General features: G+C 35.9%; 1 protein-coding gene across 19 annotated transcripts in view; it reads right to left on the reverse strand.

The window, feature by feature from the left end:
• Positions 1 to 26,040, reverse strand: part of CDC42BPA (CDC42 binding protein kinase alpha) — a 318,157-nt gene that overhangs the window by 63,355 nt on the left and 228,762 nt on the right. For 10 of the 19 annotated variants that reach the window (XM_045983612.1, XM_045983611.1, XM_045983607.1 and 7 more), the window contains 6 exons: positions 21,986 to 22,091; positions 12,781 to 12,905; positions 8,629 to 8,734; positions 8,058 to 8,206; positions 6,414 to 6,505; positions 3,925 to 4,001 (listed from right to left, as the gene is read on the reverse strand). In XM_045983612.1, the coding sequence (XP_045839568.1) occupies positions 3,925 to 4,001; positions 6,414 to 6,505; positions 8,058 to 8,206; positions 8,629 to 8,734; positions 12,781 to 12,905; positions 21,986 to 22,091 (655 nt within the window). Of the gene's footprint in view, positions 1 to 2,792; positions 2,841 to 3,924; positions 4,002 to 6,413; positions 6,506 to 8,057; positions 8,207 to 8,628; positions 8,735 to 12,780; positions 12,906 to 21,985; positions 22,092 to 26,040 lie in introns of all 19 variants that reach the window. The other 9 variants (XM_045983604.1, XM_045983599.1, XM_045983595.1 and 6 more) reach the window with 2 other exon arrangements.

Raw genomic sequence — 26,040 nt, forward strand, 5'->3', positions numbered from 1 at the left:
TTCTCTTAAATTTTGAACTAACAAGCAAAACACACTGAGGAAAAACTGGAGGTAGGAGAGTGATTCTGGGTATTATTTCATGTAAAAAGAATTATTGTGTTAATAGGCCCATAAAAAGGTTTAAGGAAAAAGGTAAAGCATCGTTTTGGAGGAGGGGACGTGCTGGTGGTAGGTTCTAGAGAATCAGAGGGCAGTATGAGGTCACTAGGCCACAGGGAGCAGATGAGCAAGATCTATGGTGGCTGGACACCAAAGAACATTTCATTTCTGCAATCTGGCTGAATTCTGGCGTTATCCCTTACTAAACCTACAAGTTCCTGATGCAATTCAAATTCTAGGTCTTCAGTGTCATCTATTTCTCAGAAATAGAAATTAGAAAGAATGACCAGAGGATGCATTGTATGCATTAGTCAAGGGTTACAATCCACTTACAATGGGGGTGGAGGGGCAGTCATGCTCAACACTCTTAACTAGTTTTGGTGCAAAGAACAATCAAGGTTGATTCTATTCCTTAAGCTTCCAAGTGCCAAAGAGAAAGTAACAGAAGTGGGGTTTCACACTAAGTATCCTGGATACTGAACGCAAGCATGCCAAGGATCAAATACCATTTTTCAAAACATCACTCTACTCCAGCTTTGAGAATGAAATGAATGATAACTCTGGGAGCAGCAGTCATAATCATCAACTATAAACAGAGGTTTATGCCATAAAATATGAGGAAAACAAGCAATTTTTTTTTTTAAACAGGAGTTTACTCTAGCCTTCTCCCTGACACGCAAGCCTCACTGCGTAGCGATCTTGTGGCTGGACAAGTGGGGAGTACACTGACTCGGACTGGTTGGGGGTGGAAGGCAAACAGAAGGCCAAGGAAACATTTAAGCCACACTGGATTCCTGGACAAGAAAGAAAGCTAAAGGGAATGCAGGAAGGGAGGTGAACGGCCTATTATGAATAAGGAAATAATAACCAGTGTTACTGAGGGCTCTCCACACCTTGTTTCTTTAAATTCGCACATAACCTCTGGGGTGGTACCACTATTACTATTATCCTCGCTCTTCTGATGAGCAAACTGGGGCTCATCTAATGGAAAGGTTACGGAACTCGCTCCCAACCATACACCCAGAAAGTGGTCCAGGCAGCATCTGAGTCCCCTTATGCACTTAACCAATAAACTGGAAGAAGAGAACTCAGGAAGCAAATGAAGGAAAAAACCAGGCTTTTTAAGAGCTAAAGCCTGATTCATAAAGATTCAGCCTGTGTCAACTCAACTCCTTTTCCCTTTATGATAGGAGTTCCTTTGTGCTGGTTTGAAACCCAGTGTTACATGTGAACTGCACTTAGGCTGAGTGCTAGCGGGTGAAGGACAAGAAAGCTTTCTCCCAGAGGAAAATGAAGGCAGGAGGCTTCTTCACTACAGCTGGGCGGCGGCCAGGAGAGCAGAGACAAGGCGGGCGCCGGACAGCGCACATTCCTACAGCCCTAGGGTTGAGCAGAACGAAACTATCTGTCAAAATACATACAACTTCTAGGTTCTACATTCATTGTTTTTGTGGGAGAAAAGGGAATGCAGAGAAGAGTTTGTTAGAAAAAAAATGGAATGTTTTCTATCTGGTGGAAGGAAGTTAAAATAATTTATTTGAACTTCCTTCTCATTCTCTCTCAAGTGAAAGATGTTTCTATGGACATACTATATTGAATACTTTAGTACAGTGAGACACACAGTAGATTATAACATGAAATACTATTATACCTTAAGACAGTCCTTTTTACTGCACTGTAGAATTCACTAGAACAACCATCTCAAGAATAATGAAATAGCTTCCAATCAGAATGGAAATGAGTACACTTGGGTATAATATTACAAAGAGAAAAAAAATCATTTAAAAAATTAAAAAAAATCTGGATCAAGAGTTTTCTTAAGTGGACAATTATACGAAATACTTTTCTGAATATAAGAATTAAGTTTAACAAAACACAAAAAAATCAGACATACAAAAATTTCCCTGGTTGAAAAACTGGTGCTATGTAGAACATTTGCATTTGAACCCATTTTATTTTCCAGTTTCTAGAAAGGTTATATGTTCGACATGACAAGGATTTTTGTGCCATTTAATGTGGAATAGAGAGAATTGTACATTTGGTATTTCAGTAAACAGAATGAACGATATACATTAGGGGCTTCTAAATTATCAAATGGATATTATTAATTTAGGAGAGAAAACGGTAGTGCAGTCAATTTATAGTGCATGTAGCACATACATAAACAAAATCATTTCCACATTGTAAGTGAAATTCTTTCAGCATTAAAAACTGATTTGTACTCAGATATTATGTTACAATAAAATCTATTGAAAGATTTAATAAAACATGTCACTTTTTTTTTATTTTACCACCAGAAGTTTACTTCAAACTGAGAAAAATGGCAAAGTGCCGAAAAGGGGAATGTGAAATAGAAATCACCATGAAATGTAAACATGAGCATTTTTATAAACATATGCATAGAGTTACAATAATCAAATAAGCCTTCCAGTCTTCAGAATTGTTGCAAAGTAAGGAAATAAAGATTCTCTGATGGCCAAAGCATTTTTCAAAGTACATTTTCACTTTCTGATGTTTAATAAAGATAAACTCTTCATTATATTTCAGATAAGAAAGAAGCAAATTTTGTCTCACAAATAAATTACCAGGTATGATATTTCTAAAACTGACTGCATTACTAAGCAAAATTCTTCAATTCAATTCACTGATGTCTTTTACTGAAGGATGCATTGGTTTGAAAATCAAAGACTTACGTCATCCAAAAAATCAATCAGTGAAGATGAGGAAGAAGAAAAGGAATCCTATTTAACGAATACAGCAATAAAAAATAGAAAATATGGATGAAGCAATTTAATAAGAACAAATAATAAATCAAAAATTTTGTAAAACAATTGAAAGGCAAATGACATTAATTCAAATAAATAAATGAGAAAAGCAGTCATTGGCATCGTTTGTCAAGAAACTTAGAAATCCATTAATTACTTTAAAAAGTGTGGTTCTTTTTCCCTTTCCCAAAGGAATGAAATATAATGCATACATTGTGCCCAAAATATAACAAGATGAAGCGCATGGCAAATCATTAATACTCAAATTAAACAAAGCACTGTAGAAGGGTAATAATTACAAGTGAGCAGCAGAATCTCTTGGCCTCTAGCTGTTCCCACTGGCACGTAACCTCTCTGAGAACAGGACTTAGTGAATTTGGTCACTACTCTATCTCCAACATCTAGAACAGTGCTCTGCATAGAGACCTGTGATCATTTGTTTAACAAAGATATAATCACTAACTTGAATTTTCTGAGACAAAAATATAGTTTATATCATAAAATTGTTTTTTTTCCCCCTTGAAGCATTTAAGCCCCAAGAAGGACAGTCAGAGAGTCACTATTTCTATTATTATATACTGCCTAATACAGTATATGTAATACTTTTAACAAAAAGTATTCCTACTGTAAACTTCTAAAATAATTGAACTGATTTGGAGCTAGACCCAGCATTGCCCTATTGTGAGATCTGACCTTTTTCACCTTTTTTTTTTTTTTTTTTTAAATTGCGGCTCTATGCTTGGGACAAAAAAGAAAAGTGTCAAAATTATTTCAAGTGTTCAGATTTGTTCTGCCAACACTCAGGGGAAGAGATGAAATTTCTTTTAAATGTTACGACTCTCATATTTAGACCTTTCTTAAATTTTTCTTAAATACAAATGTGACTATAGTTTCCATAAGAATGCAGAACATACTCTTTTCCTAATACGTTTTTATTTATATAAGATTCTAGGTCCTTTCATGTGGGAGGCAATAAAACAGTTCCATTGCGAATGAATTTCAAATCACAAAGTGAATTTTAAATGGACCGCAGGGAATACTTGAAAAGCTTAATACTTACTTCAAATTGATCCAGAGCATCGGTAGGCGTATTCAAAAATGCCAAGAAAGAATGCTGTGAGTCTTGGTGCTCTATACCTAGAAGACAGCAGCAACTTTTTTTAAAACTAGAACAATTTAAACTAATTCTAATGGATAACCTTTCCTGTCTGAGTCTGTTAAGAGCTGTTCACAAGCTACCATATTTTAAAGTTGATCAATACTATTAACTCTATATGTTTAATCAACTATATTACTGTTTCTTGGAATATCACTTAACAGTTATATCAGTCTCCAGGACATACTTGTTTCCTGACTTGAGGTCTTGAATTTCTTTCTTTTCCCATAGAGCACATCATAAGAAACACAGTAAATCCTAGTAGACTTGGGAGAATTTTAAAAACATGGTTATGTCTGATTTTTCTCAGCTAATTTATCACCAAACAAGGTTTCTGTTTTGAAAAACTCTTAGCAATCATATAGTATGCACTAATATAAATAATCTCATAATAATGTAGTGATAAAACAAATGTATTTAGTTATGAAAACACATTTGTCAAGGCCTCAGTTTGATTTCAGGTATTGTTTTATTGATAGAATAAATCACTCATACCCTAGCTTTTCTCAGATAAAGTTTTAAAAGTTGATGCCTATTTGCTGGTTATGGTATTAACTTCAAATGCATAGTTTCCAAAATAATTCTTAAAATATGTATACAATGATAAATACTAACGAGGAAAAAGCAGAAACAACCAAGCACCCATTTTTGATTCCACATCCTTAGGAAGTGACATCAACTAATTTGTGTGGCTTTCATACTACTCTCTAATAACAAACACCACAGATGCCAGATGAGGCACTATGTTCAGAAGTTCATCCAGTCAATAAATATTTACTGAGAGCCTATTATGTGCCAAAACCTTGTCTAGATACCAGGATATATTAGTAAACATAGCAGAAAAAAAATCCTTGCTTTCATTATATAAATATGACATTATATTTAAATAGTATAGTATATTATGTTACAACATAAAGTAAAATTTTATTATTCTACAATGTTCTAAATCCAAATAGAAGTTATAGGTTAACATGCTTTCATAAAGCAATAAGATAAATTTATTTCTTCTGCAAGTTTAGATCTGTTCTAAAAATGATGCAGTCAGTGCTAGTCACACTCTGCACTGGTCTCTCTTCTGTATAAACTGCCTTTAGGGCTACAGGTCCTACAGGTCTTACATATTCTTTTTCCTCTACACATTAAATAATGCAGCTCCCTTCCACTCTTCATGTTTGAAAACTCTCCTTGATTCTCAATTTAGTGTGAAGCCTTGTGCTCAGTGTGAGTTCCTAATTCACTTCTGCTGGGTTCCTTCCTTTCTTGTTCACTAGGAAATTCAACAGACAGTTTTCGAACATCTACGACTTTAAAGGGTTTTTCATGTCAACTGGTTTATGTGATACCCTCTCTTTCCCCAAAATTTTATTTTTTCTCCACAATTTTTAAAAGCAGATACAGAGGCCCAACAAGCTAGACATCACTGTGTCACAGGACTGAGAAATAGGGGAGCATCACATCATGTATGTATAACGTAAAGCCATTAATTAGTTCACTATTCAGTCAGGAATACTGACTTCGTCAGGACAATGAATTTCTTTCTTTCTTTCTTTCTTTTTTAAAGTGGGTTCCATGTCCAGCATGGAGCCCAGTGCAGGGTTTGAACTCACGACCTGAGATCAAGAGTAAGATGCTCAACAGACTGAGCCGCCCGGGCACCCCAGGACAATGAGTTTCTATAACTGCATATGAGAGATCCCTTCATTGAGAAAACAACATTCTGAATTTCTTTGTATTAAATCCTCATATTCTTAATGCCCACATTATGGAAAGGAAGTTTAAGAAGTTCCTGTAATAGCCGCCACGCACTTTGAGTTACTTTTCACATTGATGGAAACATGATCAGGTAATGCTTTCAAGAAAATGGGAATAAATCCTGAGAAATCCCGCAAGGCAGGCGGTTTAAGAATCAAACGTGGAAGAAAACAATGAAGTGCCAAAACAGTTCGTCACTGAATTGCCTTCTAACACAGGATTAGATGAATCTTTAGCTACTTCATACATTGTTTTCTCAAATACCCTGGAAGTAAATCCTACACCATTTGAAAAAGAGTATAAAGTATAAAAAAAATAGTTTTTTTTTCCAATCACAAAAATCTTATTTGTGAAATTATCCATGGCACTGAAAAAAAAAAAAAAAACAACAGTCCAATTTATGGCAAAGTAAGTTTTTCTGTTACTATCAAAACTGTAAGCCAAGTATATTAGGTACAACAGAAGGATTCTGAGACCAGTCTAGCGAGAGTGAGTGCCGCATACGCATACACATATCCATCAGCGAGTACCAGCGTAGTTAGTGTGAACAATTCTCCGACCTCCACGTACGCAGATGCTCGGGTAATAAAATACATTCACAACAGAATAAGCCCTGATTGATGCAAAACACATTCTCATACCCTTTTCAGATCTAAGCTCTTCAGTGTCCTTTATCAGTTGTTCGATTTCTGAGAGTAGCTCCAAGTTCTTCTTCTCTGAATCTTTTAGTTTACTTCAGTAAGGGAAAAAAAGGGAAAATGTCATTATTTTTTACTGCTGGTTAGTGAGCCATCCTACAGTACGTAGTCAGAGCTTCCTGGTTTAGTCAGTCCCATCAAGTCAGGGAAGTGCAAGCCACCGCAGGAAAGACAAGTCCTGCTGGTCACCTACTGCTGCACAAACCAACTTCTACTACAACACAGCCAGACTCATTCATTCACAGATCGTCTCTGGCTGCTTTTGCACAACAGCACAGTTGAGTGGGCAAAGACAATATGGCCCACAAAGCTGAAAATATTTAGTATCTGGCCTTTTATAGAAAAAGATGCGGACTCGGAGCTAAATAATTCGATCTTAAAATGTCATAAAATCAGAGGTTAAATTAAGGATTTTGTTAGACTCTTCCACAGAGAACCATAAAAGTGGCCCATTTTTATGAGTACATCTGTAGTTTCCAGTTTTATTCACAGTCTGGTTTACGAGCAAATGTGCAAAGGCCTGTGTCCCAGGCACAGGAAGGCAGCTCACACTTGTTCTAACTACAACTCAGAATGACATTCAGCAGCTTTGTGCTAGGATCAACTCACATTCTCCAGGAAACGTTCTCTTGCATTTTCAATGTCATCCTAGCACATTTAAGCAAAGCATACTTAATTTATGTCTGGATTATTTGTAACAAGAGTTTATAATTCAGTGGGGTGCCAGGCAGCTGACCTTTAACTGGATTCAAAACATTAATGATTACAGTTTAAGGACTAAGGCTTTCACACCATTACAAACGGAATTTATGGGACTATATTTCTTTTCACGATTGAATGCTTCTGAAACTCTGCTATTCCAGCACCAAATGGATTTTTCTAGTTATACGTTGATTTGTAACACAAACTTTCTACTGTTTCTCTATATCACCAATACAGACTTATTCTTGAACCATAGGTATATCCAATCCAATTAAGATTTTCATTTTATCATTTATTTATTCAGAGTATAAGTTGCTCTACTGTTGTAATGAGGCTTAAAGGAATGGCGTTATCCAGGATTATCTCAGACTGTGGAGGATATACTTTTTCTTAAAGCATAAACGAATAGGAAGAAATAATTAGAATTTGTAATACTATTATGAAATTTATTATCAAGAAAACCTCCTTTATAAAAGATCTATGGTAGAGGCCAGAATCCCCAGATGACTGTATTTTGTCCTGAATATATGTTGCTTTTTTTATACTAATATGATACTCTCGTAAAGGAGAGAATTTTGAATTTAATGGAAGAGAATTTGAGAGTCAACTAAATTTTACCATAAGGGGGAAAATAAATAATAAAATATTAATTAGCACTATTAATTCCACTTTATGGACAAGTCAGAGGAAAACAAGGTTATATTAAAATCCTGCATCTGCAAATAAGGTTTGAAAACATCTATTCATTTTCAAATGTTCATAAATTTTTCTGGACATTACTTAAAAGAAAAAAGCGATACGTATGAAATAAATAAGTAACTTCTCCCCAAATACTTTTTGACCACCTCAGAAATTATTCTAGTAGACTCTATCATTCAACCTTACCATTCTGTGATGATGTTAGCTGCTTTAACTTTATTCAGCTCTTCTTGGATGGCCTGTTTAGCTCTTATTTCCGCATCCAGAGCTGACTGCAACTCCAGTCTAGCTGACATATCCAATTTTGCAAAACGACGCATTTTCCAGGGCATATCCTACCAAACGATATAACTGTTGTTAGCCCCATCCTATTTTTTCCTTAATGTTTAAATTCATTAATGCAAGTAAATTTAGAAACTACTTAAAAGCATTACTTTCTCTGATCACAGAACTGAAACACTGCTTGTGAAAATATATTATTTTTCTCTAAATTCAGAAATAATTGTAGACCCACACATAAAGGAGTTTGTTTTTCATAATGATTATCAATAACGGCTACTATACAAATTACGGTTAAGCAGTGATGTGTTATGACTTCCTAAACTGGCAAAGACTTGGACTAAGTGAATTCTCATGAAAAACCTTCCAGGGAACTAAACCCTAGACAAACTGATAAAAGTGTTCAGATTTATTACAGTGTGTTGATCCTCCCTATCACCCCTTATGGTAATTCTCCAGGCAAAATGGCAGAACTTACAGTTGCTCGAGCACCCAAGCTGGAATTTCTCAATGCTTCCAACTCTTCAGTCATTTTAGAAGCTAAGGCCTGGAGATACCCTCGTGCATCCTTCTCATCACTGACCCTGGAATACATACACATATAGATAAAGGACAACACAAACAGAAAAACCTCAGTGAGAAATACAGTGCTTTCAAAGCCTCATACAAGAAATAACTGAAATGTCTTCTTTCAAAAGGTCTACCATAGCACTACTGCCTGACAAGGGGGAAGAGGGTTTACTCAACTGTTTCAGTTATCTAAGAATTAAAGCTGGCCACATTTAGGAAAGTTCAAATTACTTATACTTGATAAATTAGTGAAATTTCGCCCTTGAACCAAAGAATACTCTTTTAATCTAACATTAAAAACACACATATATACATGATTTCTAAAGAATATTAAGATTTCTCATTAATTGGGTCCTGCCATTTTATCTTAGGAAAACAAAACTCATCATTTTTAAAACTAAAGTGCCCTATATTTAGAAAGTTTAAAGTAAAATATTCTGCAAAAATCAGGGTTGTACTGCAATAAAGCTCCTCTGTCTTCTAAAATGATCAATAAAATACCAACCAAAAGGAAAAGATTAAAGCTTACTGAGACTTGTAACTGTCTTAAGACTATGTTGCTGATGCAACTATTATGATGCTAGATAGAAATATTTTCAATTTATATTCAATGACATTCTTTCTACATTTCAGAATTTATCAAGAGTAGGTTCGTATGTTATTACATCCCCTTCAAAACAAGGGCAAGACTAGGATAAGGACTGCCAGCATATGAAAATCTATGAAAGAAGGTCCTAACCTAAAGAAGAGTGAAAACAGTATATAGAAAGCTATAACTGGCACAAAGGAAAAAAGAGGAGCTGAAGTCTGCAGTGCTTAGAAGTGAATTCTAACACTCTGGGGAACACTCTTTGCCTTTGCGAAGGCTGGCTGTTCTCATAAATACAACTGAGGCCACTGAATAGTAATGAGGAAAGTATATTTCAGGTATATCCGTAAGTATCTGATGCATACAGCAGACAAACTGTACTTGGCCTTAACATCTTTCAGAATTTCAACTCCTGAGGAGTCAAATTCATATATCTCTATTCATATATATTAAAGAGGCCCTTTAAAAGGGATTTGGTTCTCTTTTCTCTTAGATGGGAAGGTGTACTGGAGGACAAGGAAAAGAATCTAACAATAAAAGCGATACAGTCATTGTAAAAAGTTGCCCAGCCTAGTTTGTTATATATCTTTAGGCTCTATATACATGACCATGGCCTTTTGATTTAATCATCTGATCTACAGTATAAAGAATAAGTGGAGATGAAGGAAGACTACCTTTTTAGAGTACTGAGAAAGACACTTAAGAAAACTGTATTATCATTGAGAGGGCCAGGCCCCAGGGTTGTTTGCCTGTCTTCTTTCCAAGAGCAGTGCAGTACTCTCCAGGTTCTATTTCAGCCAAGCCTGCTGACCTTTAAAACTCCAGTCTTCGATCCCTGCTCGTTCCAAGAACTCATGAAATTTAGCCCCTCTCATTTTCAAGACAATGGCTATGGGTAGGTGTTCTCCTTGTGCATTCCCCTGTGTGTTCCTCCCTCTTGCCCTTCTCTGTGACTATGGGTACCTCTCCTCTGCAGCAGCCAGGATTTGTTTCTTCCCTTAACCATGACTCCACACTTCCTACCTTCTTCAATGTGGCCTCTTCGCTCTTTAAATGTGGAGTTTGTTTTGTCAGTCTTTGGTCCAGTTTCTGGGGGTTTTAGTATGATTCCACAGTTATCTAGTTGTATTTGTGGGACAAGGTAAGCCTAGGGCCCTTCTACTCCACCACCACCTTCCTGTCTCCAGCATCCCTTCATTTTTTAATATAGCAAGACTGAAAAACTCGAAAGAGTCTGAGACTCTTGCCTTGTTAAGCAGGGACAGAATGTCTCAGATTAAACATTCAAGGAGGTGAGAACTCTGAGAACAGGGAGTATACCTTTTACTTTTACCTTATTAGGTTTTAATAATTAGTTATCTAATACCGTAGCCCATTTTTTTGGTTTTGTTTTTATGATTTTATTTATTTATTTATTTATTTATTTAGAGTACAAGCAGGAGGAAGGGCAAAGGGAGAGAGAGAATCTCAAGCAGACTCTGTGCTGAGTGTGTGGAGTCTGACAGCATGCTCAGTCTCACGACCCTGAGATCATGACCTGAGTTGAATCCAAGAGTTGGACACTTAATTGACTGAGACACCCAGGCACCCTAATATATTAGCCCATTTCTAAATAACAGCTTTATGCAAACTGATCTGCCTGCATTCCTGGTTTCTTCTGTACATTTCCTTGAATGTGAAAAGCCTAAAATGAGTGTTTTATGGTATCATGTAAAAACTTTCACCTTAATACTTCCTACTAACCCTTTCCAGAGAATCTACATTTAAAGTTTCTTTACTGGGATTCCCAGGTGGCTCAGTCATTAAGCAATTGCCTTCGGCTCAGGTCATGATCCCAGGGTCCTGGATCAGCGGGGAGCCTGCTTCTCCCTCTCCCACTCCCCCTGCTTATGTTCCCTCTCTCACTGTCTCTCTGTCAAATAAATAAATAAAATCTTAAAAAAAAAAAAGTTTCTTTACTTTACTAGAAGCACTTCCCATTCCATCTGAACCCATCATGCCTATTGCTGGAAAAGATCAGCAGTCTAGGAACTGGGGCTTTGGCCAGATCATCTTTTTCTTCTATGAAGTCATTTTCAGCTATAGTTTAATTATACATTTGGTTATATAATAATTGAGTTATAAATAAATAGTCATAATTTTTGATATTATAAGCTTGGCTAAAGATTAGAATGAATTTGGTTCAGAAATGTAGACTTGATGAAAGGACATAAATTTAACATTAATGAACCATTAACGGTACTATCCTGTTTGTGACACAACCAAATTTCCTCAATTTGGGCATTTTCATTTAGCTATGCACTGTATAGTCACATTAATAAGCCAAAGATGAGTGAACATAAGAGCTCTGTAGTTTAGTCTACATCAAAAATACTTGAGTTATTTGGGTAAGATCACTTAAAAAGACAGTGTTTATCCACTTCTGATTTAAAGATGGACAGTGTTAGTCTGCAAGAAGTAGGAAAATGGAAAAAATGCTTAAAGAACCAAAATAAGATTACAAGAAATTAAAATTCCCAAATGATTGGTCTATATCCATAAAGAAACTAGTTTTCATAAAATTAAACATCCATGAGCCAAAAAGAATAAGAAAGGTGAAAAGTAACTATAAAAATCTAAAAAATATGTTTTCCTTAGAAAATAAAGTCCCTGTTGTGTTCAATTTCCTTCATGTTTTATAAAAATATACACATTTTTATAAATACCAGAAATATTTAATGAAATAAATGAGTGCGGAAAGTCACTAAGGTAATTCATTCTACATTGAATCATAAGAACTTAAAGAATAGTTAATAAACTTACATGATTACAGTTTCATTTTATTAACTATTCTTTTTTTTAATTGTTCCTTTTTTTCTTTTTAAGATTTTTAAAAATTTATTTATTTGACAGACAGAGATCACAAGTAGGCAGAGAGGCAGGCAGAGAGAGAGGGGGAAGCAGGCTCTCCGCTGAACAGAGAGCCTGATGTGGGGCTCGATCCTAGGACCCTGGGATCATGACCCAAGCCTAAGGCAGAGGCTTTAACCCACTGAGCCACCCAGGCACCCCTATTAACTATTCTTTAACCTGTGGTAATTATGAAAGAAGATGACAGCACGTCTTCAGGTTCAAAATTTTTCTCTAGGCTGTTTCTTAAAATAATTACAAATATAGCAATTTTGGTCTTAGAAAGAAACCTATAGCTAGTGAATGAGTTTCTTCGGTTCTTTAAGGACCAACCAGCTTAAAATAATATTTTCTTTTCTTCGAAATAACAGCTTTCAATGAAGCTGTGAAGAGTTGACATGGGATACTGGCTTCAGTTGGAGAAAAGAACAAGAGAAAATACAGAAGGACGCAAATCAATAATAAATAATAGGCCATTAATAAAATTATGTTCTTCAGGGAAACATTTTTCAACTGGAATTCATGAAAACTTGGCCACATGTTCAAATCACCCACAAAACCACATTTAAACAGAGCACTCACCACTGAATTATTTCTGTGATTTGGGCTTCCCAATGTGCAACAGATTCTTTCTTGTCTGCTAGGTCTTTTACCTCTTCTTCTAACTGCTGGTTGCGCATACTTAAGTTCTCATACAAAGTTGTGAGCTGAAAGACAGTTTTCAGACACTTGAAGATACCTGTGACTTTCAGGAACAGGAAAGCAAGGTGTTCAGATGCCGCCTGTTAAATCTGATTACTTACCATATTCCACTAAAAAATGCTTGTCTTCCTACTTCTTATTATATACCCTTCTGGTCACTGAATTTGGAAACATCACATATTCTGAATTCTCCTCTGCCTTTGCTTTCCCCTTACTCCCTATACTGAATTCTTACACTTGTGTGAACTTTCTCCAGTTGCCTGAAAACTCCCCAGGTTCCACCAGTAACATCATCTCTCGTTTTTTGTTTTTTTCTTGGTCTGTAAATGTCTCCATGTCATCCTCTTCTTAAAATAAAATCTTATATAGAATTTCAAGTATATAGAAAAATGGACAGTATAAGTTAGTTCACATGAGCCTACGGCCAACTTCAACAATTATCACCTCAATGCCAGTCATTTCATTTGCATCCTGTCTTCTTACCCCTTCCTCCTGAGTTATTCTGAAGTGAATACCAGACATCTATAATTTTACCCATATATATTTCTGTGTATATCTCTTGCAAATAAGGCTCTCTCTTTCAAAAGATAACAATATAATCATACTTTAAAAATTGAGTTTCCTTATATCACATAGGCAGTAATTGTTCAAATTTCTAGTTATCTCAAAATACCAAAAAGCTTAACAGTTGGTCATATTGAATCATGATACCAAAAAGTAACCACAGATTAATGGTTCCTGTATCTTGTAAGTCTCTTTTATTTATAGACTCTAGGGGTCCATTTGGGCCCCTATACTAGAATACCAGAGACTGGATAGTTTAAATATGAAACATTTATTTCTCACAGTTTGGGGACCAGAGAGTCCAAGATCAAGGTGCCAGCAGATTCAGTATCTGGTGAGGTCTGCTCTTGGTTCACAGAGGGTGGTCTTTGGCTGCATCTTCAGGGGGTGGAAGGCTTGAGGGGCTCTCCAGGGTTGCTTTCAGAAGGATGATAATCCCCCCATGGGCGCTCCACACCACTACCTAATCACCTCCCAAAGGCAACACCTCCTCCTACAATCACACTGAGGGGTAGGTTTCAACAAGTAAATTTTGGAGGAACACATTCTATCCGTAGCAGTTCCCCTCCAGCACTTTTATTTTTCTTGTAATTTATTTGTTGAAGAAAATGGGTTGTCCTGCAGAGTTTTCTGTAGTCCTGATTTCTGCTTTCATTTTTGAAAAACATTTTTTGCTGTATAGGACATTCCAGGTTGGCAATTAGCCTCCAGCACTTTGAAAATGTCATTCCTTTTTATTCCCTGTTTTGATCCCTTTTTGGATGTCATTTTTTTCTGTTGGGAAGTCAAGCTTCAGTTTAACTTTTACTCATTTGAATATAATGGGATTTTCTTCTCTGGCTGCTTTCAGGACTTTCTTTGGTTGCTGTTTTTCAGCGGTTTTTTTATGATGTCTCTAAGCATGATTTAATTTCTATTTACCACCTTTAGGGTTTGTGGCATTCCTTGAATTTGTACCTAAATGTTTCTCCTAAGTTTTGGAAAATTATGGGTCATTAATTCCTCAAATACTACGTATGTCACAGACCATCCTCTCCATCTGGGAAAGCAAGTATTTGTACCTCAGATCCTTTTGTCATGTCCCCTTCGTCTTCATCCTCTTTTATGTATGTTCATCCTTTTTAATCTCTACCCATACTTTAGTCCAAAATTTTTTTACTTATTCACTGTTCTCTTCAGCTCTTTCCAGCCTGCTGTTAAAATCTTCTATTGGGTATTTTGGTTATTTTAGTTTTGACTTCTAGATGTTCTATTTGACTCTTCCATATATACTCCAGTTGCCTGCTGAAATTCTTTGTCTTCCATTTTCTATCACACAGTTATTTTTAAATCTCATTTATGAAAATTCTGATGGGAATCCCTGTGGGCTTGCTTATACAAACTAATTTTTTTTTCCATTTTTTCTTTCCTTATTTTGTTTTTGCTATTATATTTTTACTCTTGGCTTTCAGTGACTTAGTTTTACCTCCTGGGATGCATGGTAACTATTTTAATGAATGCCATACATTTTGTATACAACTGTTAGGGTTAATTTGACACTCTGTATAGTACCTTCCTGCAGAGAGTATTGACCTTTACTTCTGGCAGGCATTTAGACTCAAGATAGGTCAGGTGTTGAGTTACCTGGAGGCTAGGTTTCAGTCAGTGAGAGATTTCATCTCTTTCTGGTTCACTCATATTCCTAAAATGTAGCCTTTCAATGAGTCCAACTGAAAGCTTGTATTCACCTCTTCAAACTTGTGTGACTGTGGAATACTCTGCTCAGCTTCCTGGATCTTCGGCTACTGCTTTCACATCAGCAAATGCCTCAAGGGGAAAAATGGCATTGAGTGCTGGGCTCATCTCCCTGCACTACTCCTCTGGCTAATTCCCAGTAATGACAGCTCCCTTCTTATCTCTCCAATGCCTTCCTGCAAATACTGCAGGAAATAGTCCTACCATATTAGGACAATTTTTTAAAAAAATTCAGCTCTTGGTGAGGTGGGGGGTATGATATAAACTAATCTGTCATAGTCAGAAGCACGAGTTTCTGCTTTCATAAGTTTTTAAAAATTTGTGATATTTACATTCAATTTTTATTTCATGATGACAGTTTTCTGATAAATGCTCAATCTGCATTTGTTATTACTATTTTTTCTTGCTTTTTGGTATGTTTATAGAGATATTGTGTTCCTATGTTCATTTCTTTTTGATTACTCAACCTGAAGAAGAGGAGTTTTTCCTAGAAGAGCTATTTGCAGGTTTGTGGGGATGAGTGGTCAGGTGATGGTTAATTTTCTGTGTTAACCTACTGGGCCGTAGGGTGGGAACAGACATTACTCTGGGTGTGTCTGTGTGTGTCTGTGAAGGTGTCTCTGGATGAGATGAACATTTGAATCAAGACTGAAGAAAGCAGATTGCCCTCCCTAACACAGTAGGCCCAACCAGTCAGCCAAAGGCCTGGAGAATAAAAAGGCTGACCCTAGGGAGTAAGATGAATAGGAGGGAACTTCTCCTGCCTACATGCCTTCAAGCTAGGAGGTTAGTTTTTCCTGCTTTTGTACTCTTACTGAAAGAGCAGCTCTTCCTGGGTCTCCAGACTGCAAACTACAGACCTTGGGACTTGTCAGCCTCCGTAATCAGGTGAGCAAATTCCTTACAATAAATGTCTTTACACTTACATATGTGTATGTGAATATGTGTATATACATATTTGCATACATATATATGTATGTGTGTGTGTGTGTTTGACTCAGGTACTAATATAGGCTAAAACATGTTCTAAGTCAAGGGTCTGCAAACTTTCCAATGAGCTAGATAGTATATATTTTTGGCTTTGTGGGCCAGGCCTGGGCTCCATCACATCTTATTCTTAGAAAAACTTACTTAAAAGATATGTAAAAATTCTCCTTAATTCATGGGTCTTAAAGAAACAGTCTCAGAGCTGGATCTGGCTATAGGTCACAGTGGGCCAATTCCCCCCATCTAAATTGATCAGGAATCCTAATGACCCAGGGTTGTTCTCAGTTTTTGGCCTGTACTTATGTGAGACATAGACATTTTTGGCACAAGTCACAGCGCAGTTTTATCTCTCCCCCTCTACCAAAGGAGCACAGCTGTAATTCCCTGTTTAACCCTACCTCCAACCTCACTGTCTTCTCAGAAGGCCATGGGGTCCAGAGAAGCTATCGATGCCACGTACACCCTTATATGCCTGTTGATAATAAGGGATTTCAGTTCTGTACCTCAAGGTGTGCCATTTAACCTCCAAAACAGTTCCTTTTACAGATTTACTAAGGTATAATTTATATACAATAAAATTTATCCATTACAAGTGTAATGGTTCAAGGATTTTAAATAAACTTATACAGCTGTGCAACAATCACCACAATCCAGTTTTGGTACAGGAGAAATTTCCCCACTGCTGGTTTGTAGTCAGTCCTAGCTCCCAAACTGAGTTCCAGGTATTGGTGATCTGTTTTCTGTTTCTATACTTTTGCTTTTCCAAGAAATTCAATACCAATGAAATCATACAACATGTAGGTTTTTTTGTCTTTCACTCCCCAAAATACTGAGGTTCAACCACCATATTGCGTGTATCAGAAATTCCCTCCCTTTTCCAGCTGAGTAGTATTCTATTATATGGGTAATAGTAAACTTCATTTGCTCGTTCACTAACTAGCTGATGAGCATTGGAACTGTTTCCAGTTGTTTGGTATTGTGAATAATGATGCTATGCACATGCATACACAAGTCCTTAGAAGGACTCTGTTTTCAGTTTTCTTAAATATCTCCAGGAATTTCTGGGTCATGTGGTAAGGGTATGCTTACCTTTTGAGAATTTTTTAAACTATTTTCTAAAGTGGCTATACAACCACCTGATGCTCCCACAAGCAGTGTAGAGTTCCAGTTCCTCCACATCCTTGCCAACAGTTGGTATGGTCACTTTTGTTGATTCACTCATTCTTGATGGTGTACAGCACTATGTATCTGTGGTTTTAGCTCACATTTTCCTAATGATATTTTCCTAATGATATTGAATATCTTTTCACTTGCTTGTCATTCATCGATCTTTCATGAAATGTCTATTCAAAATTTTCCCCCATTTTTTCACTGGGTTGTTTGCATTATTTCTTATTATTGGGTTTTAAGTTCTTTCTATATTTTGAATATGTTTCTTATTAGGTAAATGATTTGCAAATGTTTCCCCCTTATCTGTGTATGTCCTTTACTTGTCTTAATGTTGTCTTTAAATTGTAATGAAGTATAATTTATCATTATTTTTCTCTCATGGGTTATACTTTTGATTTATATCGATGAAATCTTGGACTAACCCTCAATCGTGAAAATTTTCTTCTACGATTGTCTCTCATGTTTCAGTTTATGATCCACTTTAAGTTAATGTTTTTATATGGTATAAGAATTTAATTATTTTTCGTATGGATATCCAAGTGTTCCAGCACCATTTGTTGAAAAGATTATCCTTCTCCCAATGAATTGCTTTGCACTTTTGCTGAAAATCAAATGGCCACAAATATGAGGACTTATTTTTAGACCATTACACTATAGTTCCATAATACCAATACTACTAATAAGTTTCAAAAGACTGTCAGGTAAATCCTCCAATTTTTGTTGCAAAGGGCTATTATAGGTCTTTTATATTTCCCAATAAATTTAAGGATAAGCTTCTTAATTCCAACAAAAATGTCTATCAGAATTTTGATGGGGATTTCCCTGAATTTACACATTAGAGGAGACTTGAGGTCCTAACAATTCCAAGTTTTTTGATCCATTAACCATGCACATCTCTCCGTTAGATTTTCCTTCATTTATCTCAGCAATGTTCTGTAGTGGTCGTCCTCTGGTTAATTCCCAGAGCTCTGAAATGGTTGTTTTTGACAATTATGTCCACTTTGAAATTTTTTTTTCTTGAGAGGATTCATCAATCTCTTCATGTTAGCACAGACAGAAGTCTACCAGCCGTCTTTGAAAATTTTTTTGCAGATGCAATGTCTTTACTAATTAATACAACACATTACTTTTGATTACTATTGCTTTTGACAGTCCTTCCAACTAATTTGTGAGTGATGTCAGCTAGATATCTGCAGGAAGGAGAGGAAACGCAGCTTTTGCAAGACCATGTTACAATAGTTATAAGTAGAATTGTTCAATATTAGAGAAATGCTAATCTTTTCATTATTACTAAATAAAAGCATGGACTCTGGAGCCAGACTGCATGTGTTCAAATTCCATCTGGCCACTCCCTGGTCCTCTGATTAGGAAAGGAGTCTCATCCCCCTCCCTCTGCCTCAGTCTCCTCATCCATAAAATGGCAAGAGTAATAGTGTATACCTCACAGAATTTTTGTGAGGATTAAATGATACATATAAAGTAACTTAGAAGAGGATCTGCACTTAGTAAATTCTACCCAAGTATTCGTTCATTTTGTTTATTTGGGAATGAGAAGGTTTTACTATTTGTACCTTGACATATCAGGCTTATAATATGGAATAGCATAGCACAGTATAGTATCGAATATGGAAACATGATCATGACATTTTAAGTGAAAGGCATATTAGAAAATGGAATGCATGTATGACTGCACCTACGTAACTATTTACACAAACAAAACCTGGAAGGAACATATAAAATTAAAATATTTGTTTTATGGTAATGAGATCATGGGTAACTTTATGTAATTTTTACAATTTAGACTTTTTGTTTAATAATTTAAGAACAGGGTACAAATATTTTTCTTTATGGGAAGCCATTCACTTTCACTCCCTAACATACATGGTTAATTTTATTTGCAATAAGTTATCTTTAAATAAAGAGTGAAACTTAAAATGAGTACCTGGGTGGATCAGTCAGTTAAGCATTCAACCCTTGATTTTGGCTCAGATCATCATCTCAGGTCAGGAGATCAAGCCCCACCCTCACTGGGCTCTGTGCCAGGCATGGAGCCTGCTTAAGATTCTCTTTCTCCCTTTGCCCTTCACTGCTCCTCCACCCCCGACTTGTGTGTCTTGTGTGTGCTCGCTCTCAAAAAAAAAAAAAAAAAAGAAAAAGAAACTTACGAGACTTCTGGAAATATCAACAAACTTTTTTTCAATTTCTTTTCTTTTTCTTTCTTTTTTTGAGAGAGAGAGCATGAGCAGTGGAGTGGGGGCAGGTGTGGGGCAAGGGGTAGGGGGAGAGAGAGAATCCTAAGCAGGCTCCATGTCCAGCATGGAGCCCAATTCTGAGCTTGATCTCACGGACCCTGAGGATCATGACCTGAGCTGAAATTAGGAGTCTTAGGCTTAACTGGTTGAGTCACCCTGGTACTCCTTTTTAATTTGTTTCAAAATTTTAATTTTTGGAGTTTAAAAATGTGAATATGAGAATCTAGTCATAGTATTAATTAAATAAATTTCAAAATTAACATAATAGTTGCTTTCTAGCTTCTATACTAGACGTTCTATTGAGAAGAAATTCGGCTGTCTTGGGACGCCTGGGTGGCTCAGTTGGTTAAGCGGCTGCCTTCAGCTCAGGTCATGATCCTTGCTCCACAGGGAGTCTGCTTCTTCCTCTGCCACTCTGTCTGCCTGTGCTCTCTCTCTCTCTCTCTGACAAATAAATAAATAAAATCTTTAAAAAAAAAAAAAAAAAAAAAGAAATTCGGCTGTCTTCACTCAGGTCCCAGACAGAAGAGCTGGTATTGCAATGACAAAAGCATTCTCTGGTTATCCCTCTTAATGAAGAAACACAGTTCAAACTAAACCAGAAAATGAAGGAACAGAAAGAATCAGCGAAGAGGCTCAGTCACAGTGAACTGAGAGTTAAAGAGGAAGAGAAGCAAAGGCTGTAAAAGGAGCAAAAGTAGGGAAGAGACTTAAAAGGCAGCAGAACCCAGAACCGTCTCTGTTTTTCTGGGAATAAATATTTCTTGTTATCATTTGTCATTAAATACTACCACACCATACGAATTTGCTCTCAAAGTTCTACTCATCCTTCATCATATCTTTCAATTTAGTAAGAAAAGGTAATGTCCTATTTTTATTAACTTAGGAGACAGGCTTTTATTTTTATTCTTTGCATCTCATCACGATCAAAAGAACATTACTTACAAATTCTCTCCAAATATGTATTTCTGGTATAAACTCAGTAGAACTTTATGGTTACTAATAAAATAAAACCAAGGGGTGAATACAAGATTTGCTCTACATACAAACTGATTATTAAGTAATGTAATTTTTCTTGAACTACATGCATTTTTTACTAGGTAGTTTGTTTAGAAACTATATGCAGAGGCCTTCTAGAGTTTAATTATATTTCTTACATCAAGGTTACTCTTAAAAGAACCTTAAATTCTGTCTAATAGACAAATAATATTTAATTTTAGTCATATTAGTCAAACACATGAAATAACAATTATGTCACCTATTTGGATAAAACTCAAATATTGTTAGTTTTATTTTAGTGGAAATAACTAAGAGTTACACGATCACCTTCACATATTCTTCATACTTTAAAGAAAACATTCATACTACTTACTGTCTCTACTACCTCTAGTCACTTCTCCCAGTGTCTGCATACATCAGTTCCATAAGACTTTACAAAATGGACAAATGGAGTTGTTTCTCAAATACTTTTTAAGCAAAAAGCAAAGTCATTAAATGTATAAAGAACCAAACAGTCACGGAGAAAGTAGTGAAAGATGCATGGAACACAAGGGAAAACCGAGAGACAATAGAGAGTCTTTTATGACTTTTATGACTTTTTATGACTACTTAGTCATGGTCTTTCAATCTCTTATTGGAATAACTAATAACTGAACAAAATAATTTTATTGGAGGAAAATCCTAGAAATTATTATAAAACACAATTATCCAAACGTTCTTAAATACAAATAAGATTAAACATCTAGATAATATTAGAATTTTTACAACTGTTTGTTAAGAACTGATGAAAGAAATGCAGAATAATGGCACTTCAAGAAATCTCAGCTACTAAACGGAAAAACATTCCTTTTAAGTATTTGACATTTTGTTCATAAATCTGGCTGAATGGTTCTGCTCTTTATTCAAGCTACAGTGGTTTAGGCAGAGTTTGTTTCTCTAGATTCCTACCTACCAACAATATTATTTCTAGCTATTAGCAGTTTTCCATCATGAATAGGACAAACAGAGTTGTCAAAACTTCTCCAGTTTGGCTTAAATGTTCCTGCTCTTGCCAAGGGTCACCTTACCTCCAACAGCCATGAAAGAGTAAGTACCAAATATGGGAGGAAAGTGTGAAAAAGAGAATTGATGGAAAGTGAAATAAAGAAGAGAGGCTCAAAAAATAAATGGGACAAAGAATCTGATAAGATAAGCAAAACCCTCTCTCCAGAACTCCCGTACAGACTGTTGTAATGAAAACTCGCCTGTACCAACCCTGCATATAAGGAAAAATATTGAACTCAAACTGGGCATCAAATACAAAATTATCTACAATTTCTATCATAGTGTTGAACATTTAGCATGTGCTCAGGGAATAAAAACTAGGTTGTATCACTCACCTTATCAAGTTCACTTGTCAGTTTTTTATTTTCTTCAGTTAATAATACTTTTTCTCGTTCATACTGTTGTTTGAACTCATTTTCAAATTCTTCCCTTTCACTTTGACTAACACGATTCAAAACATAAGAGGGGGAAAAAGGCAATGGAATTAAAGTTAAAATAACATATCCCTGACTGGCTACTGTACCATGTGCTTTTATTCTGAAAAGTTACATATCTTGAATGTACCAATCCCAATCTTCCCCCTTAAAATTAAAAATCACATTCCTTTCAATTAACAGACTTGTCTGCCTAACAACACTACTTTGCTTTTCATTTGAAAATCTGAGAAGACATCTGTGATTTGTAGACTTCATGTCTGTGCTCACCTTATTTGGTTTTATATGTACCAGAAAGTATGGGAAAATGAAGAGGTTAGGGAAAGAAGGGAACACATGGGCCCCAACATGTTTCCTTATACTCTGCTCAAGATTGTTAGCAAACCCTCAGTGAAATTTCCAAATAATTCTCTCCATACATTCAGCCCTTCCTTCCTTCTTACCTAAGTACCTCCCTATACACATATGCATACATATACAACAAATTTAATATTATAAAACTTATTTAAAATGATAGTCCTGAGAAGCACAACTGATTCACCCTTAGAGGTAAACACAGTGCTAACAGACTTTTTGGAAACCATCTAGCAGAGAAAGAGGAATCAGTTTTCAAACACTGAGTTGAAATGCAGATGAAGAGGCTTATATTCTAAACAACCAGAGGGTCCACGAAGAAATCAAAGAAATAAAAAAAAAATACGAGAAGACACATGAAAAATGAAAACTCCATGGTCCAAAATCTTTGACATATCAAAAGCAGTTCTAAGAAGGAAATATCCAATGATACTGGCCAACTCAAGAAATAAAAAGCTCAAATAAACAATTTAATTTTATGCCTAAATTGGGGGAAAAAAGACAAATGAAATCTAAGGTGAGTAGAAGAAAGGAAATAATAAAGATCACAGCAGAAATAAATAGGGATTTTTTTTAAAAACCCATAATGAAGCCAAGAACTGGTTCTTTGAAAAGATAAACAGAACAGATAAACCCTTATACCCAGACTCATCAAGAAAAAAGACTCAAATACATAAAATCAGAAACAAAAAAGAACTGAACCACAGAAATATAAGAATAAGTGAATACTATGAAAAATTACATGCCAACAAACTGGACAAACTACTTCTACTTTTTTTCCGGGATAAATTCCCAGAAACACACTATCTTCCAAACTGAATCAGGAAGAAACAAAAAAGTCTGAACAGACCAATTACTAGTAACAAAATTCAATCAGTAATCAAAACACTTCCCCAAAACAAAAGTCCAAGACCGGATGGCTAAACATGTGAATGCCACCAGACATTTAATGAAGAGGTAATACCTAACTCTTCTCAAACTGTTATAAAAAAATAGAAGACAACAGGTATTTTCCAAATACATTCTATAAAGCCAGCATTACCCTGATACCAAAACCAAAGACACCATTAAAAAAAAAAAAGAGACCTACAGGCCAATACCCCTGATGAACATGGATATTAAAATGTTCAACAAAATACCAGCAAACCACATTCAACAATATATTGAAAGGATCATTCAGCATGATCAAATGGGATTTATTCTGGAATGTAAGGATGGTTCCATGTACACAAATCAATCAACATCATATACCACATCAAGAAAACAAAGGATAAAAACTGTATGGTCATCTTAAAAGATGAAGAAAAATCACATGACAAAATTCAACTTTCTATTCATGCTAAAACCCTCAACAAAGTGGGTTTAGAGGGAACACACCTTAATATAATAAAGGCCATCTAAGAAAATCCCACAGTTAACATCCTCCATAATGGAGAAAAACTGAGAGCTTCTCCTGTAAGGTCAGAAATAAGACAAGGGTGTCCACTTTCACAACTTTGATTCAACATAGTACTAGAAGCTGTAGCCACAGCAATTAAAGAAAAAAAAAAAAAGGAATATGAGGACCCATATTGGTAAGGAAGAAGTTAAACTGTCACTATTTGCAGATGACATACCATAACAAGAAAGCCCTTAAAACTCCACTAAAAAAAACTACTAGTAATAAATGAATTCAGTAAAGTTGCAGGATACAAAATTAATACCCAGAAACTGGTAGCATTTCACCAATACACTAATAACAAAGTAGGAGAAGGAGGAATTAAGAAAACAATTATATTTACAATCACACCAAAAAGAATAAATAAAAGAGCTAGAAATAAACTTACTCAAGGTGGTGAAAGACCTGTAGTCTGAAAACTACAAAAGAAACTGAAGATGATGTAAACAAATGGAAAGATAGTCCATGCTCATGGATTGAAAGAATTAGTATTGCAAAAATGTCCATACTAGTCAAAACAATCTACAAGATTCAGTGCAATACCCATGAAAGTAGCAACAGCATGTTTCACAGAACTAGAACATGTAATCCTAGTATTTGTATTGCGCCACAAAAGACCTCAAGCAGCCAAAGCAATCTTGAGGAAGAACAACAAAGCTAGAGGCATACTACAAAATTTCAGAGACTACAAAGTTGTAATAATTAAAGCAGTAAGGTACTGACACAAAAATAAACACACGGATCAATGGAATAGAGACTCCAGAAACAAACGCACACTTAACAATTAATCTATGAGAAAGGAGTCAAGAATACACAATGGGGAAAATACAGTCTCTTCAATAAATGGTGCTGGGAAAACTGGACAGCCACAAGTAAAAGTATGAAACTGGAGCACTTTCCCACACCACACACAAAAATAAACTCAAAATGCATTAAAGTTCTAAATGTGAGACCTGATAAAATTCCTAGAAGAGAACACAGGCAGTAATTTCTCTGCCATTGGCCACAGCAACATTTTTTTAGATATGCCCCCTAAGACAAGGGAAACAAACAAAAAAATAAACTGTTGGGACTTTATCAAGGTAAAAAAAACTTGCACAGTGAAGGAAACCATCATTAAAACGAAAAGGCAACCTACTGAATGGGAGAAGATATTTGCAAATGACATATCTGATAAGGGATTAAAATCCAAAATATACAAAGAATGTATACAAGTCAATAAAAAAAACAAGTAATCCAATTAAAAAATGGGAAGAGGACTTGAGTAGCCATTTTCCTAAAGATAACATACAAATGGCCAACAGACACATGAAAAGATGCTCAACATCACTGATCATCAGGGAAATGAAAGTCAAAACCACAATGAGATAGATACCACCTCACACTTGTCAAAATGGCTAACATAAAAAAATGACAAGAAATAAGTGTTGGCAAGGATGTGGAAAAATGAACCCTCATGCACTGTAGGTGGGAATGCAAACCATTGAAGCTATGGTGGAAAACAGTATGAAGGTGCCTCAAGAAATTAAAAATAGAAATACTGTATGATCCAGTAATTCCACTATTGGGTATTTACCTGAGGAAAACAAAACACTAATTTGAAAAGATTATATGCACCCTTATGTTTACTGCTGCATTATTTACAAAACAAAGATAGGGAAGCAACCTAAGTGTCCATCAATAGGCAAATGGATAAGGAAGATGTGATATATACATACACAATGGACTATTACACAGCCATAAAAAGGGATGAGATCTTGCCATTTGCGGGAACATGCATGGGCCTAAAGGGTATTAAGCTAAGTGAAAGAAGCCAGACCTAGAAAGACAAATACCATATGATTTCACTCACATGTAGAATCTAAAAAGCAAAACAAATGAACAAACAAATGAAAAGCAGAATTAGACCCATAAATACAGAGAACTGATGGCTGCCAGAAGGAAAGGGGAGTGGAGGATGGGCAAAATGGGTGAAGCAGAGCAGGAGGGGCAGGTTTCCAGTTATGGGATGAATAAGACACAGAAATAAAAGGCACAGCCTAGGGAATCTAGTCAATGATACTGTAATGGGTGTCGTACAGTGACAGATGGCCGCCACACTGGTGAGCACAGCATAACCTGGAGAGAAGGTGAACCGCCATGCTGCACACCTGAAACTAGGAAA

Source organism: Meles meles, chromosome 17, assembly GCF_922984935.1.
Source record: "Meles meles chromosome 17, mMelMel3.1 paternal haplotype, whole genome shotgun sequence".
Taxonomy (NCBI): domain Eukaryota; kingdom Metazoa; phylum Chordata; class Mammalia; order Carnivora; family Mustelidae; genus Meles; species Meles meles.